The 18,299-nt window shown below is 37.7% G+C and overlaps 1 protein-coding gene and 1 long non-coding RNA gene across 4 annotated transcripts in view; one reads left to right on the forward strand and one right to left on the reverse strand.

Annotated features, from left to right (window-relative positions):
• Positions 1-288: 288 nt before the first annotated feature.
• LOC122357616 lies at positions 289-1,221 on the forward strand. Its single transcript, XR_006252506.1, has 4 exons — positions 289-298; positions 628-653; positions 752-836; positions 946-1,221. It is a non-coding gene; the product is annotated as an uncharacterized LOC122357616 (long non-coding RNA).
• A 4,331-nt stretch (positions 1,222-5,552) lies between these two features.
• The window catches only part of neurl1b (neuralized E3 ubiquitin protein ligase 1B), a 29,510-nt gene continuing 16,763 nt past the window's right edge, over positions 5,553-18,299 (reverse strand). For 2 of the 3 annotated variants that reach the window (XM_043257954.1, XM_043257955.1), the window contains exons 2-5: positions 10,623-11,189; positions 8,299-9,024; positions 6,714-6,836; positions 5,553-6,529 (exon numbers count right to left, since the gene is read on the reverse strand). In XM_043257954.1, coding sequence (XP_043113889.1) covers positions 6,282-6,529; positions 6,714-6,836; positions 8,299-9,024; positions 10,623-11,189 — 1,664 coding nt within the window. In that variant the 3' untranslated portion in view covers positions 5,553-6,281. Of the gene's footprint in view, positions 6,530-6,713; positions 6,837-8,298; positions 9,025-10,622; positions 11,190-16,710; positions 17,241-18,299 lie in introns of those variants that run through there. The other variant, XM_043257956.1, reaches the window with a different exon arrangement.

Below are 18,299 nucleotides of genomic sequence, written 5' to 3' on the forward strand. Positions count from 1 at the left end.
TGATCATCCATGATGAACTTTTTACAGCACAGGTGATTATTCATTTTAAATTACACATACCTGCCAGCCAAACTAAATCTATCAAACTAAAGGTGCTTAGTAAACAGACTTTGTTCCTCTCCTTTGTTCCTTTGTTGATGAATATAATGAATCGGTGGGTGGGATGGACGGTCAGTGTGTGGCTGCTATAAATATTTGATTGTATGATCACTTAGTTTAGTTTTATAGCAGTTGAATGACTTAACTCTCAATTCGGGAACAATGTTTGCACGAGGTGCGATTGTCCTCTGTTTTCTGGGTGAGTAATATAATGTTTACTATTATTGTTTTTCGAATTTGTCATATTTTAGCTTTCTTAAGGATTCTTAAGTGGCCCTGTAAAGCTTTTGGACATTTAGGTCAAATTGTGATTTAAGAGGTCGTTCCTGTATGACTTTCTCTTACTGAACACACAGACACAGACAAAATAAATAAAAATAAAAACAGAGAGTGAGAGATTTTGAAATACAATACTGGACCATAATTTCACTGTATGGCCGAAACAAGTTAGCCTTTATGTTTTGTAGCACAGAAGATCATCATAAAACTGTTAAAACATTATGTTTCTTATCTTCTTGACACAAACAGTGGCCATATCTGATGGAGCAAGAGTGGTGAGTAAATAAAGATTGTACAATAGCTTTTTTTGGTTCCGTCTTTTTCCCCTCCTGTGCGCTAATAGCTCATTTTTTGTCCTTTTTTTTCTCACAAGCCTAATTGCAAGTACTCTTCTAATGTTTGTCCATTGAACTACTCACCCGTGTGTGGAACCAATGGAATAACATACGGCAATGAATGTATGTTGTGTGCTGCGATCAAGTAAGTTTAGTTACTTGCACACAAGTTTAAAGATAGGTCTGTCACCAGACCTTCAGACTCATTTTTGATATAATCTTGTCTTTTTAGGGCGTCAGATGCTAACATATTAATCCGGAAGCAAGGCCAATGCTAAATCAAACATCTGCAGGCATGGCACAGGAATTGTATCTTAATTAAGCTTGAAAGACTTTCAATATGTCCCTCTCGTCATTATACATCCCTGTCATTATACTGTACAGTGCTTTGATGCAACCTGTGTTGTTAAAAGCGCTATATAAATAAAAAAAAAATGAAAAATGAATGAAAATGAATATGTCTTGAATGTGTAATGGTATAATTCATGAATAAATATTGCATACTTAAGCTGTTCTCTTTGATTTAGTTTTTTCTCCTTCAAATTTTATCTGTGACTTTGTAGCACTGTACTAATTAATTGCAAGTCACTGTTTGCGCTACAACCATAAATGATGCTATTGACCTGCTATTGTTGTTCTTCTGGAGGTTAAAATCCCCTTCACTAACACTGCCACACTTGGTAAATATGAGCAAAAGCAGCTATGAAAATAAATATGCATTATTGATCTTTTTTATTTTTCATTCAATTCACATTTCGGAACTTTCATTAAGGTGAAATAATCGAAACTGGGGAGAAAATGTCCTGATTAAATTTGTTTTCTCAATGTATGTTGACCACAACTATTGCGTTAATGGGTTTTGGGTATTAGACAACTTTGCTGACTAGTTGTTCTCTTACCACACAAAGTAGTTATTTTTGGACAGGATCTGGTGTCTAGGACTGGATTTTATATTTCTGGTGTGAAGGCATAATCTAACAAACTTTAAAATCCTAGTATGCGCAATTTAACTATGCAGGTTATTACAAATGAATGTTTTTTTGTCAAGTGAAGTGAATGTCAGTGAACACGATATAGAGACTCCAGTATTTTTTGTCGTTCTTGATGTGTAGAGAGAGTTTTAAACTAAGTGTGCAGGTATTTGGATATTTCAGAGTGGTGTAAACGTGATGTGAATCAAATAAGGGAGTTATCGTTTACTGTAAGTGTTGTTTTCACTCCTTTAAATAACTGACCTCTGTAAAAATGGAACATGATAAAACACTCATTTTGCTCATAGACTGAATATACCACAGTATATTCCAAAAATAATATCAGCTTAACCAAGTTAGCAGTGTTTTAAATACAGATATCTACCTTCTAATATATTTTTCAAAACCTAAAACCTTTTTCAGTTCAAATGTACATCTTGCAGCATTAGCTATTTAAGGTGCCCTTTCAATTTCTTTACAATCTTAAACTCATGGTTCATATGGAAATTTGCTCAAGAATGGACACCAGCATGCACTAATCTCATATATAGTGTTACATTTTAATGCATGTAGTTGTAATGCACTTGTCTTGCATTTTCTATATAAAGAGTTGGTTGTATTGCACAATAAAGAGTTGCATAAACGAGAATTACAAGTGTAACTCTCGGTATTCTTGGAAAAATACATAGGCTTTATTGCACAATAATTGTGCAATACATTTTGTTTTGCAAGAATACACAGAGTTAAATTTGTAATTCATGTTTTGTTGTATATGCACTATGTAATATACAGCCAAGTGAAATATTTAGGAGACTCTGTTGAATTCCATGGTTTTCTCTATCGTGGCATAGTAAATAATTTTCTGGTCCTTGGCAGGTCTTGAAAATTGCACATAATAGCCTAATATGAACAACACCACACCATATTTGATAAGCATGGCCTGACTGTTACTTATTCTCTTCATTTCTATGTTAACACTAAGGGTGTCCTAACTTTGTCACACGTGGCTTTTTCATTTTGGCTATATTTTTTGCTAAATAAATAATGATGGTGCAGTATGTTATATGATGTTGTTCATCTGAGGTTTTATATTCCTTTAATGTGTTTAGTGGTATGGTTATACTAGTTTTTGAGCTTCGTTTACTTTACGATTTATGCACATTCAAGAATGGGAAGACATTTAAAGGGTTACTCCACAATTAATTGCTTACCCCATGTTGTTCCAAACCTGTAAAAGCTTTGTTCATCTTTGGAACGAAATGTAAGATATTTTGGATGAAAACTGGGAGACTTGTGACTGTCCCATTGACTGTCAAGTAAATAACACTGTCACGGTCCAGAAAATATAGTCAGAAAAGATGGTCCATCTGCCATCAGTGGTAACTGTAATGGTATGAAGTGACGGGAATACTTTTGTATAGAAAGAAAAAAAAATATTTTGGCACTGTAGCATCACCGCAGCGCCATTTTGGAGAGTATCGACTGAACTCAAATAGCGTATGCTTCTCTGTGTTAGCTACAATGCAAGGATGCGCTGTTTTCAATTAGATCAAAGAGGAAATATAAATGGAAGATAGTTAGTTCTCTCTCACCTTGAGAAGTCTTGTGTTCTAGCTGCATGTCAGAGCACTTAATCTTGTTTCCTGTGTTATTGTCTCTGAATTTCCTGCCTGCTTTGTCATGGCCGCAGAGGCCTTCTCAAGCTCACTGCTTGTCATTTAATGACCGTGGAGGTCAACTTGAACTCAATGCCTGTCCTGTTATTGCCACAAAAGGCCTAAACCTTCCTTGCTCTGTTATAATTCTGCCTAAAACTACTGTGGTTTCGCAACTAAAGCAAACACTGACCTCGATAATAGTAATTTCAAATTAAGCACAATAAAACGTTGACATCTACTTAATTCTCAATAAGAGCTTGTCTAGACATCTGACAGAAATAAAGTCGATTTGGTTTGTAATGTGTGAAGCTGGTAATGCTGTTTGTGGAGTTGTTTAATTTTCCTCTGCTGAAATCTTGAGAGATTTATTGTCTTACTTTTTCAGGCTGTGTGGCTTTAAGTCAGTTGTTGTTATGTTGAAGCAACATCAGCATTAATTTCAGCATTAACTGCAGGTGCAAAAGTTAATTCAATGCCACTGATTTCGTGTCAGTAGTTGATGCAAAACGTTTGTCTTCTGTTTACTCTGATCTTCCACGGTGGCTTTCTGCCCCATTGACTCTGCCTCAACGGTCACCTGTTCTGTCTGAGCCACCTTGGTGGTCTCCGGCTCCGTTCGCTCCACAGTGGCGGACTTTAACTCTCCATTTGCTCCTCCATGGGGATCCTCAGTCCCTGTCAGCTGTGGCGATCATCTGCTCCATTTTGGTGGTCTTTGGCTTTGGCCTACTCGGCCAGCTCCACCGTGGCGTCCTATGTAGTTAAAGTTTTAAGATGATCTTTTTGAGGAACCATTTTTAAGAAATACTGAATAAATTATAAAGTGAAACGATATTACATAGTATATATAATGAAGAATTTTAGTTTCAGTTCTACAAAACATTGGATTTGAAAGTTTAATCAACACACTTCAGACAAATATTTAAAGGTTTATAAAGGCCTTACATAAAATGGAAATAAATTGCAAAAAGAAAAGAGTGCCACACATTCTGTGTAGGTTCCCTGTGTTTGTCTTTGGACTTTTATGTTAAAGTGTTTCCTGTGTTGTATTTGTAGTCTCTTGCCATAGAAACAGTTAAGTTAATATTCATATGAGGCTGAATATCATATCAATTCATATCATCTGTGTGCTAAATTGCATAACTTTCCTGCAAGAGGAAAGTTCTTCCATGGACTCAAGAGGAACAGATGAAATAGATGGCACAGATTGTATCTAACTGGATTAAAAATCTGATTGGAATGGCATCCTAATCTACCTCTCTATGTTTTAATCAGTTTGAAAAAATCCCATTTTATGTTTCTTTCTTTTTTCCCTTCCTTTCAGACTTTCAAAAACCCATCTGGATAATATCTTGGTGTGTAAAATTGGATTTTTGCTGAGAGGCTCAAACTAAACATGAAAATGTGAAAAATTGCAAATGAAAATAGATGCTTATTTAGGGTTAACTATTCCTTTAAGGGCATCATAGAGGATTGTGAAGTTTGTGAAGGCTGTGCTATGGGTAATCACTATTTAAATATATCTTTGTTACCAATAGAGGGCAACAATGATTAGGTTCACAAATGTTCACATTTGTCAACATTAAATTCTGAACGATTAATCTAAATGTGTTTGATATCTGAGAGCTGTGGATGAGGCTCTTCAACTCCAGTGCTGTAGGGTCAGTGTCCTGAAGACTTTCAACCCTAATTAAACACATCTATCTGTAATTTGCAACTTAAAAACTCAAATAATCATCATTTTAGAGCGTGTTTGGTTAGGGTTAGTGATCAGCTCAGCTAGATATAACGGCCCTCCAGTTACCTTTGTAGGGAATGCAAAAGGAAATCAAAACTCTATTATTTACGTTAACAAAGGTATTGGTACATAAACTGTTTGTTTTATTAACAATATGAAACTCAAACCCAACTGTGAGAACACATATTTTATCTAAGGTTGGCGTCAACCAAATGATACAAATTTGTCTGGCCTCTAGAAAATGTTTTAATATGAATTGGTCCATTACAGAAATGCTTGTATTTAAGTTCATAATTTATGTCATCATCACCACTGCCAATGCAGTAAAATGCAGCCTGCTGTGATACTCAGTGGATTGTATTTAATTGGGATTCGTGGCAATTTATACAGTGATTTTGCAACAGTACTCATGTTTTTCTAGCCTTTGTTTCATTTATAGACCAAGAAACAGAAATGACAACTGAAAGTATTAATCTGTTGTTTGTGGTTTAATTTTATACTGCTAATCGGACAAGTGTCAGGGTAAGAAGAAAATGACATAAATTCCAAAGCAAAAACAAACACATCTTTGGGGAAAAAACACACATGAAATTCAATACAATACCACATCACTCTATAATATAAACAAAATATTTTTCTTCTTACTTAAAATGCAGTCTTCAAGATCCACATCTGAGTCATCACTTCAGTCAGAGGGACAGATGTGTTTTAGTGCTGAGTTTACCTCTAGTCATAAGTGCAAGAAATCTCCGAACCCTTCAATTGGCAAATCTTTCTTCTTCACTTTACCACTGCAATGCCAAACGATATCTTTTTAAAATAACATATAAAATCACATCTGTAGCCCCATGTATTATTCACTTACGCAATAAAACATTCTTTCCTTTGCATCTGAGGTCTCTCTGAATGCTAATTCATCTCAGATCTGATTGTCTAATTCATTAGGTGCTGCTTGAGGAACGATAAACAACGTTAAAGGCACTAGAAATATCTGATCAAAAATGAATTCTCAAACCATAAATCATCTCCAGCTTTAGATGATCTGCATTAAACACATGAGGTGAGAGAAATATGGACAAGAGCTTAATGCTACACAAATCAAAGCTACATACACGGTCTCAAATACAAGTTTAGTCCAGATATTGAACCACAGCTACCAAGGTTTTTACTGAATCATTTGATAGAAAAGGTTTTAGTCCCTTCATGGTCTGTAGGTTTTTATGACGTCCTTTATGGGTCTCCGACAGATCGGACAACAAGCGTTGAGCTGTCTCTTGAGCCTCACTCCACATTCGTTACACAAACACATGTGTCCACACGTATAGATGACGGTGTCCACTTCCTGATCGAAGCACACTGTGCACTCACTGCTCTTGCTGCTCAGGACTCCATCGGATGCAGAAAGAGTTGGTGAGACCGGCGGACTGAGAGGAGAGCTGGGAGCCGTCACTGAAAGATAATACAAGGCTGCTTAAGTTTGCAGTGACATTAAAAGTAGAGACAGATCTTTAATTATGCATTGTGCCAAACAGTACCCGCGTAACTGATAACAGCACGGTAACGTCTGTTTTTTAGGCTAGAATTTGAATTCAGAAATGAATGTAAAATGATGAATGAGCTTGTTGACACTCACCCAGTGAGGATTCAGATGCTGATGAGGATCTGTTGACAGTGAAAGCCAGATCAGAGTCACTGTCATCAGGTGTTGAAACCTGAGACACTGATGGGGAGGTGGGAGGGCTGGCCTGAACAGTTCCTTATGGACAAAAAGAACAAGAACATAATTAATCATAATGAACCTGCGCCTTTCTTTCTTTTTGCCTTTGTTTTATTTATTTCTTTGTCAATGCCAACGATCACAACAATTTTCAACAAAATATTAAGGAATGTATAGATAAAGTACATTATGTGTATGCTACGCTGTATTTGATCACAATTTAGATCCTTAATGTTGATTGGTCAATACAGCATTCTTTAACATCAGTTATGACATGATCATGTTTTGTTTTGCCACTCCCTATACTCACAATATGGCAAGGCCTTATGACTTAAATGTTGGCCACATATTTCATTTTACATTCCAGGAAGGAAGACTGATGTCATATTAAGACATACATTTTCACACATGTAAGGATGTGCTAGGAGATCATCTGAAAAAATAATTTGAATTAAAATAAGAAGAACAGTAACTTGAACTTGTTTTACTATTTGTTCAGTATGCCAGGCTGCTCTGAATCATAATTGGAACACTGGCAAAAATATAAACATAATTTTGAAATAAAGTTGACTGCAGGATCTGTTTGAATGTATTATGGCTTGTTTCCACTGAGCGGTATGGGACAGTACAAATTGCGTTTCCACTGCCAGCTTGGTTTACTGCCATCGTTACCCTTACTTGACAGGCATGTTGTATGAGGGAACTTAGTGATAGACGCTAAAGAGTGACAATAAGCACAACTCTTGCCATTTTTGTCAGTTTTAATGAACAATAATAGCTTAGCCCAACGTATATGACCAAGAACAAATTAAAGATGCATGTGACCACAAAGGCCTATTAAATATATTGCTACCCGAAACTAATTGCATCTCATGTTTAATCACCACAGAGACGTCAGACGCCAGCAGCAAATGTCGGAGGGACTAGCTGAGCATGAGGCTAGCTGAGCACAGAGAGCCCTGTGATCGCCTGGAGCTACAAAATCAGCAATAATACATAGCCGCTATCTTTATAAATACACCGCAGATTTGAGTTTTAAACAATTACATTCTCGCCTGAAAAACTCTTAGAAACTACGGCAAAACTTGTAAACAGACTATTGTAGTTGTGTCTTTGATTACTTTGTTAAGCAACTGCTAGCTAATGTTAGCAGTATATCAGTCAATGAATTACTGCAAAATTACCAAAAAGACATAATTACTATTGTAAATGGTAGGAATTCAGCAGACAAATATTCACATCGTTTTACAGGTTTTAGAGGGAGCTAAGGTTGTGCAAAAAAAATATAAAATATATCTTACAGTAAATCAGTCAAAGGTTTGGACTTTTTGAAAGAAAATGGTTGCTTTAGAAAGTGTGGTTAAAGCTGAAATCTAGACAAAGGAGCAGCTTACTTAAAAAAATTAAGTTTTTAAACTGGTAGTGTAAAGAACATCTATACATTGCAATAACAGTTTGTTTAATTCACATACACTGATCATCACTTTTGATTAAATCTTACCTAATATTCTGAGCCGGTTAACGGCTCCATGCAGTGTGAAGAAGGCCCACAGAACCTGAGAGGAGTCAACACACAGCAGACGACCACGTGCCCCTCCGTTGACCCCATGATGCACCTCCCCATTGGCCAGAAAGGTAAAGCTGAGCACATCACCCGCTGCTGGCACCGGAAAACCCCTGTAGACCACCCAATACTCCTTACGGTCCAGAAGCACCTCTGGGTCAGCTGGTAGCTCTCCAGCGTTGAGGGTGCCTGGATCACAGGAGGTCATACCAAAGAGAAGAGCCCCAAAGTAAGGCAAGCCCAGATGGCCCACTTCCACGTACAGCGTCTCGCCCACCCGGACAGGCCTGTCGCTAAACATCAACGTCCGGCTGCTGTCCAGGAAGTGCATGCACGCCACTGTGCGATCGTTTGAGAGAACCACGTCAGGCCCTCGCACTGGGTGAAAATGCATGTCAGCGTCAAGGGGTGCGGGGAGCCCCCGGGTGGCCCTTTGTACATTGAAGGAGGTGGATGAAGAGGGTGTAGAGGATGTGGAGCAGCAGGGGATGAGCTGGTTGTAGTTGCTAAGCTGTAGCGTGGCAAATTTTGCTGCCGCGGCCTGGTTGCTCTCTAGCTGGTTGTTGCTGTAGTTGGCTGAGTCGTGGTTGCTCTGGGGAAGATAGGCACTAAGTCGAGCGCTACTCAGACAGCTCGTGCCCACGCTCTCAGCAAATGTGCTCTCTGTGAGAGGAAAGGGAGACCAGTGAGTCATTATAAATAATAAGCACTTTCATTTCTTCTGCTCTAATAACAATGCTACATTTTAGCTCTTTTCGACCTCTGCATCTGCAATTTGCCCCCTCTTAATTTGTTTGCGAAGCTGCCATGTTTGTTTTTGCCTATAGCAAGAGCATTTATCCTTCGTATATTGACCTTGCAATTTTCACCAGATTTAAGGTGTATGTTGGGCCATGATTTTTTGTTAACGTTGTAATGTAAAAGACTGAGACCCACTGGTTTAGGTGGTTTAATAAGGTATTTCCCATCACAGTTCAAACAATCTTTCAGCCTAAAAATCTTTCATTGTAAGCCGACAAAACTGACAACATAGGCAAAATATTTCTATAGGTCTGGGTTCGGTAAGCTTTTCAGGTAGGCAGGGACCCTTTCTCCAAGAACGCGCGGCAGCCCTGACCAAACATGGTCAATGGTCTTGCCAGACAAAAGATAAACAAAGTCCTTCAGCAATGGAGAAATGGAACGCAAAAGAAAAATAGAACAAGGAGCAGGTTCAGTTTAAATTCTCAGATTTGGAATGTTTAGTGTTAGTGTTTAGTTATAAAATCTGTGACGGCATTAGTATTTATGCATAAAGTGTACTCTAAGAAACTACAGGCACAGATGTCCAGTGTACTGAACGTGTGGTTTGTATTTAGTCCTCTAATTCTGAGGCTGTTGAAGCTCATTTGACTGGCACATTTCAGAGCTGTCAGTCTGGGTGGGAAGTGAATTACAGCACCTTAGTTGAGACATTCTCATAACATTCAACCCAAAAGCCTCCTAGAAGTTGTCTCAGAAAAGCTGTAGGGCTGCAATCTAATCATGTTAAATGAGCTCTTGAAACGGCAGTTATCTAAGTATCTAATGATAGTTCTAAAGCCAGGGTTGACAATGAAAAGAGTAGAAAGAGTTAACTGAATAACATTTGCACCCAGTGTTTTCATAAACTGTGCCTTTGGTACCTTCAATCAATCAATCAATCAATCATTTTTATTTATATAGCGCTTTTAACAACACAGGTTGCATCAAAGTACCTTTCACAAAACAACTTATAGACAACAGCATTAATAATTATAAAATATTCATTATGCTATTACCCCCACATATTTACTTATTTTATTCTCATACTACAAAAGTATATAGTATATTTTATTATTAGACACGGTCGTCTACAACTATCACGGAAGAAATCTACATTTAGCTGTCACAGTCACAGTGACATGTCCCAGATGACCCTTCTCTGACCTACTTAGAACAGCAAAAGTTCATGAAAACCTGTGGTATACTGCAAATATGTGGTGCTGATGGATGCAGTATTATTTGGGGCATTCTAATCTTTTCCCTTTTTTATGTACTGTAATCTCTAATAATTTTGCAGATCGTTCATGTTATTATTAATACATGTCAGTGTTTGACATTTTTTGTACTTTTTGGTACTACGTAGGGAACCACCGGTTTGGTAACAAAATTCACTAATACCATACCAGCTGACGTTTCCAGCAACATTAATCATTAAAGACTGAATTTTCAAAAGTGAGGTAGATTATCTGAACACCTACCCAGTAATGTGACTTCTTGTGTGATTCCGTAGATGTCTATGATGGCCCAGAGCGGGCAGCCAACACTTAGACCGCAGTGGAAGAGGATGGGCTCGCCATCATTGATGCTGTAGAAGACCCGGCCGTGTCGGTCAGCCCAGAAGGCCACAACATTGTCCCGCATGGCCAGCCTCTCAGGCAGAGCTTTAGCCCAGTATCCTGGCCGTGTCACCAGGTCAGGGCAAGCATATTTGGGGATGTCAGCTAAGGCAAGCTCGCTAGGGTCTAAGCTGGTGAAACCAAAACGTAGAGCTCCACTCCAGCCTGTGTGGACACCTGAGAGACGCAAACGCACCTTCTCATACAAACGCACGGGACGCTGGCTGAAGGTGATGCCATTGCAGAAACTGTTCTTTCGGGTAGCCCGGCGCAGCTGTGCATCCAGTCGGATATTTTTGCCTTTGGCGTGGGGATGAAAACGTGGAGACTCAATACTGATTGGAAGAGCAGAGGTGCGACGCTCTACCCCACTGTTGGAAACGGTGCAGTACTGCCGACTGGCCACTGGACGATGCTGCAGGCTGCTGTCTGTTTGAATGAAAGCATTGGAGCGCATTAGAAACGTGTAAAAAAAAGTCACAACATACATACCGAATTCCATCCACACAAATGGCAAATATAAATTTATGTATGAATTTATTTCTTATTAGACAACTAGTACGTAAAATATATGATCTTATATACATATATAATATATATATATACATATATATATATACATATATCTTTCATTCTACTGGTGTTTAGTCTAGTGAAAAGTACACTGGTTTTTACTATAGGCATTTCTCACAAGGGCACTATTCCAGGAAACAATAGTATATAAACAGCAGAACTAAGGAGTATGACGATGACAGTACCCATAACCCACTGCACACTTTTAAATCAATGTAGAACAAAAACTGGATGTCTTGCATGGCACTTTACAAGTACAAACTCAAACACGTAATCCAAGGTAAACCTGTGATTAATAATGACATTTGATGAATCTTTCAAAGAAATGTGTGGGTGAGCCTATTTCAGCCTTAAAAAAACATTTACATAAAGAAAATTAAGATTATGTTTCTAAAATTAAGTTTTTCTTTTGCACAGTGATATTTTTTTTATTAAAAATAGGCATATAATTTATATCTCCTTTATGCATATTTGGCTGAAATTCCAGATTTGGAAATATGGGTTCTTAATATATTAAATGAATATTACGAATCCAAAATTCTGATTTGATATATTTATGGTAGATAATTTACAAATGATCTTTATGGAACATGATCATTATACACTGCATTTAGATTTTACAAAAAAAAACACAGAACACAGAAAATACACAATTCTGTGGGTGTGACAGAATACTTCTATAAAAATACAGATGTAAATACTTTGTATTTAGTATCGCCTTCCACTTTACATTTCAAAAGTGATAACCTGCAGTTTGGAGATGGGCTAAAATGGCAGGTTTTAAGTGTTTTTCATCAACCAATCTAAGGCAGAGTCATAAAATACAGCAGTCACCTTCTCACAGGCTGTGATTAAAAGAGCTCTCCACTGATTCGTGTATAGGCTTAGGAGAGATGAGTAGAATAAACGCCACTTGTGAAGCAGAGCATGGTTTTCGTGGTGTCCAAATATCATCCAACACTATCCAATCAGAGCTGTGGCTAAGGACAGTCCCTTGATTCCTATCTCCTAGCTTTGCATAAATAATAGCCCAGCTGAATAAATCCCACATTGACAAACCTTATTCCTCGTTCAGTGGAAAAACACGCATCTACCTACATTTCCTCAAAATTATATTGTTTATCATCCTGCATATTTCATAGCACTTTCAAAGTCAAATATCTGTGATTTAAAACTAATTGTAATTAATGGGGTTAAAGCTATAACTTTTGGCGTTCGGGTGGTTGATAAACATAACTGTGTTGTGGAAAAACATTTTAGCCGGAGCTACTTCTATCTGTTGATGTATATGATGAATCACACAGGTACCAGCTACTCTACAGCAGTACCTAACCAAACCAGTTTAAATAGTTCAAATATGAAAAGTTATTATAAGTGTACTGTAATACGGTATGGAAAATGGATTCATGGTTATTATGTAAATTACATTTTTCCTTTTATCATATAATATAAATGAATATATAAAAGTATATATATGTTTGCAATCAAAATCAATAAAAGATCAATGATATGTGAGTGCTACTACAAGTGTAAAAGGAGCATGTTTTTTTAAATAATAAAATTAGAATAGAGAGTGCTACATTTAGGTCAAATAGTTGGAAGATGTGCGTTTTAGTCAATTCTTGAAGATTGCTGAGGCTGCTTGGATTGACTTTGGCAGGCCATTCTACAAGCATTCCAGGTGAGAACATTCAATTTAAAAGTCTGTGAAAGTAATTTGTGCCTCGTTGGGATGCCACAATAAAGCAACGTTCAGAACACAAGCTTCTGGAGGACACATAAGTCTGAAGATGGCGAAATTGTGGAGAAATTATGGGTTTTGATGGAATCACAAGCAGTTCTGTCTTGGCAAGGCTTTATTCAAATAGAAATGTCTGTTAGACAAGCTGAGAGGTGATCAACTATTGTCGAATCATCATGGTGGAGTGAAATGTAGAGTTGTATCTTAGATACCTCACCTCTCCAACATACCTTGAAGGACCTATCTGAAAGGAAAGACTCAAACCATTTAAGTACAGTTCCTGAGTCCCCCTTTGAAAGTAGGGTTGACAGGAGGATATGGTGGTTACCTTGTCAAAAGCAGTGGACAACGACTTATGAGTTTTTATTTCTCATTTAACACAGTTATGTCAAAAGCATATGGACAATGACTTATGAGTTTTTATTTCTCAGGACTTTTAACACAGTTATGACTTGCAGTATATATGAGTGTATATCAGTATATATCAGTATATACTAGTGGTTCCTATGAAAACATTTATTTTAAAAACCATATTGCTTGACTTTTAGTTCACATTGTGAAACAAATTAGCTTCATCCATAATTCATATAAGAATATGTATATATATATATATACACTGTACTGTACAAATGTTTTAGGCAAGTGTGAAAAAATGCTTTAAACAAAGAATGCTTTCTGAAATATAAAAAATATTTTTTTTATTTTTGTCAATTTACAAAATGCAGAAATAATATTTGGTGTTACTATCTTTTTCCTTCAAACCAGCATCATTTCTTATAGGTACACTTGCACAAAGTCAGGGATTTTGTAGGATTATAGTCAGGTGTATGATCAACCAATTATACCAAAGAAGTGTTAATCATCAATGTCACATGTAGGTTAAAACCCAGTCATGAACTGAAACAGAAACAGCTGTGTGGAAGGCTTAATACTGGGTGAGGAACAGCCAAGCTCTGCTAGGTGAGGGTGTGAAAGACAATTTCATGTCATGGCAAGATTGAGCACAGCAACAAAACACAAAGTAGTTTTACTGCATCAGCAAGGTCTCTCCCAGACAAAGATTTCAAAGTAGAGTGGGGTTTCAAGATGTGCTGTTCAAGCTCTTTTGAAGAAGCACAAAGAAACGGGTAACATTGAGGATCGTAGGCACAGTAGTCGGCCAAGGAAACTTAGTGCAGCAGATGAAAGACACATCAAGCTTATTACTCTTCAAAATCGGAAGATGTCCAGCAGCGCCATCAGCTCAGAACTGGCAAATCCAGTGGGACCTAGGTACACCCATCTACTGTCCGGCCAGAAGTGGTCTTCATGGAAGAGTTGCAGCAAAAAGCCATAGCTCCAATGTAGGAACAAGGCCAAGCAACTCAAGCATGCACAAAAACATAGGAACTGGGGTGCAGAAAAATGGCAGCAGGTGCTCTGGACTTATGAGTAAAAAATTTTAATATTTAACTGTAGCAGACGCCTGTTTGTTCGTCGTAGGGTTGGAGAGCGGTACAATAATGAGTGTCTGCAGGCAACATTGAAGCATGGTGGAGGTTCCTTGAATATTTGGGGCTGCATTTCTGCAAACGTGGAGATGCATTTCTCCAAATGTTGGAGATTTGGTCAGGATTAATGGTGTTCTCAATGCTGAGAAAGGCAGGCAGATACTTATCTATCATGCAATAGCATTAGGGAGGCGTATGACTGGCCCCAAATTTATTCTGCAGCAGGACAATGACTCCAAACATACAGCCAAAGTCATTAAGAACTATCTTCAGCATAAAGAAGAACAAGAAGTACTGGAAGTGATGGCATGGCCCCCACAGAGCCCTGATCTCAACATCACAGAGTGTGTCTGGGATTACATGAAGAGACAGAAGAATGTGAGAAAGCCTACATCCACAGAAGATCTGTGGTTAGTTCTCCAAGATGTTTGGAACAACCTACCAGTCAAATTCCTTCAAAACTGTGTGCAAGTGTAACTAGAAGAATTGCTGCTGTTTGGAAGGCAAAGGGTGGTCACATTCATTTGTTTTTGTTCATTCTTTGTTTACAACATTTTTTCACACCTGCCTAAAACTTTTGCACAGTAAAGTATATATTATACCTGTAACTTTAATAAAGTCAAATCAGGCCTCAAATTTTACAGGTCAGTGACTCATGCTCTGTAAAATCTCTAAAGGTAAAATCTTGAATTTCACATCTTTCATTTTCATTTTTGTGAAGATATGTTCACAATTACGAATATGATTCAGCCCACAACACCATCTAAAATTGACAAAATTGCCTAAATGAAAAAAGTGATGAAAACTCCAAGATGAATACATTCGTGTGTTTCCAAACTGTTCTAAAAATGTACTGTGACCTGATCCAGCATTGTGTTCCACACACCCTATCACGCTACGTTACAGAGTTAAACTGGAAATCAGCTTTGTATGCCAAGTCATATACATTCAATCATATTTTAGACAAGTTCACGTTAAACTATAAGTACTTCATCAATAGCTGTACCGATTGTACAGTCATCAAACAATTCATTGTGGTGTTGGGGTGCAAAAGTTCTTTAGCTTTCCAGTATCAAAGTTGAAGCAACTGCTGAAGGCAGAACTTACAAGAGGGTGGGGACTGAGCTCACAATGAGAAATAATGGACACCAGAGCTTTATTTGTAGATATGGAAACAAAGAATATTCTTTTGGGGTCAATGAGAAGCAAAACTCCAGCAGCGCCACTAAAATAAATCATAAGCTATTCCCAACCATATATATACATGTCAAGGTCATTAATTTTCTTATTTGATTGTTGAATTAATTGATTCATTTACCTATGCAAATACATTTGTTTTTAAAATGGCCAAAACTCTCAGATTAACTCTCAGAGTTTCTTTCCAAGATAAAAATATCTAACAAAATTGAAAATGTGCCCTCAGAATTTTGACTGAGCATATACTTAACCACAGATAAAGCTCACTTTTGGTATCTAGATGCCATTAATGCGATTGTTTGAACATACACTGATCCAGTAGGAAACATCTAGGCTTTAAATGGAAACTGTGTGTTCATAAGGTATGCTTAAGGTACATTTAATCTAAATGATGGAGGAGAGCGTATAACATGTTAGAATTCAGCAGAAAGAAACAGCTTGTCTCATGAATTGGGGAAATGTCATCTTCTACACAACTCCACAGTTTATCAACATCAATTCTGGTCTTTAATGAGGTTCTTTAATGCAGAATAATAAATCATCCATCTGCTACTAAAGAATATAATCGTCTTTGTTTAAGGTTTAAATAAAGAAAAAAATATATCTAATCTGAATAACTAAACAAGAATAAGGTGAACAACTTCGATGACCACCTTTACAAATATATACAATTTTGCATGAAAAGCCATGCAACATCCACAAAAAAGCAACTAAAATATAGCTTTAAACAATGACACATTTGCAGGGTCTTTGAATAACTTGAACATCACCCGTCATCTTCTCACTCCTACGCAGCGCGTGCTGTCATCCCAATATAGTTCGGAAGCTAGTATACATGCGTTATGTTTGCACAAGAAATTAAGACATTACACATCTCAATACACATTAAAGCATACAAAACGCTTGTCAAAACACATATCAACCAACGGCCAACCAAGCCATATCCTACCTATTAGTGGTTTGGGTGTTGTATTCCCCATTATTTCCAATAATTGCTCTCCCTTGGTGACAAGTGGATAGCGAATGCTTCTGCTCCTGGTCTGTCCATTTATTATTAGATATACAGAATATTTCCGTAATCGCGGCTGTGTAAAATCTCTACGCCTGAGTCTGTGACTCCCAGCGTCTTCATACTGTCATATGCACGCTAGAAGCGGCTTTTCAAGCCATTGGCGTCTATTGGCGCATCGGCCAGCCAAACCCTCCCCGCGCCTGATCATCCTACAACCTATCTAAACCGGACGCGACGCGACCAACTGCAACGCTCTCGTTATGTTAAACGAAATAGCACTGCAAGCGCGCGCGTCGATTCTTAAAGCCTTGCGTTTGAACAAAGCTCAAAATATAACAGTTAACGGAGGGGTGCTCAAAAAGCGTTTTATAAGCTCAACTATTTTTAACTTGACACGCGTCTTAAAGCGCAACGCCGGTGGTTCGAAACCCTGATGAAAACAGCTAGACGCAACCCGACGGCGCATGTGTACGTCACAGGGTGAACGACGCGACGTTTCGAACGCGACGTCAATTCTTCCAGCTAGTGAAGCACATTCACAAACGACGCGTTTCTGTGTTCAAACACAGCTGGTCACGCGGGTCCTTTTTAAATGGAATTATTTTTAACTTCATATGCTGTCTTAAATAGCAATGCACGCGACACCGCATTGTTCTTATTTAGCCTACACTAAACACAACGCAACAAAATGTTACATACCCTAAAATATAATAAATATGCCAGTACCAAGATATTAATATTTCCAAGAAATGTTAACGAACACGGTACTACTAAAAAAAAAACTATAGCCTGGTTACTAGGCTATAGTTAAACCATGGAAACCGCAAATTAACAATGATTTTGCTAAATATCTGTATTTGTGGGTTACGCTAATATCACTATTACATTAGCTATAACATAAGCCCTTCGAAGGTTAAAAATGAAATATAACTAGATATCATTTATAAAATTAATCTTAATGTTTTCAAATTACCACGCTCTAAATTATTTCTTTTTTCATCATTTTCTTCAGAAATGGTTATTACAATGTAATATAAGCCTCGTGTTTTCTTTTTACACACAGCAGCAAACAGGCCAGCAGTTGTTAAAGATAAAAACAGATTAGCACCTAAATGTTTCATGACTGCAGTATGGGTATTTTTGAAAATGACACAAACCCCTTACGAGGAAATCCCCTCTCTACCCCAACCCCCATCCTATCTCCTCACAACCTTGACCGCTGGGATCCATGCAAGCTGCTTCCTGTCTTGTGAGCTGGAGCTGTCTCTGAGGAGCCTTGTCCAAACAGACCTAGCCCATGATTGCCGGCCATGGGCCAACGGCTATTAAATCTGCCCCAGATCTTCTCAAGAGAAGTTATATTCATATTTTGCACATTATGCCACCTAATGTGACCATTCAGATAGTAATACGGCACATGATCATTCCATATTAAAGCATATAAAATATTTCCAATATACCCAGAAAGTTTGATAATGTTATGATGTAGTGATAGGACAAAAAAAGTGCATTTGTGGACGTCAAAG

The sequence above is a fragment of the Puntigrus tetrazona genome, chromosome 14 (genome assembly GCF_018831695.1).
Source record: "Puntigrus tetrazona isolate hp1 chromosome 14, ASM1883169v1, whole genome shotgun sequence".
NCBI classification, from domain to species: domain Eukaryota; kingdom Metazoa; phylum Chordata; class Actinopteri; order Cypriniformes; family Cyprinidae; genus Puntigrus; species Puntigrus tetrazona.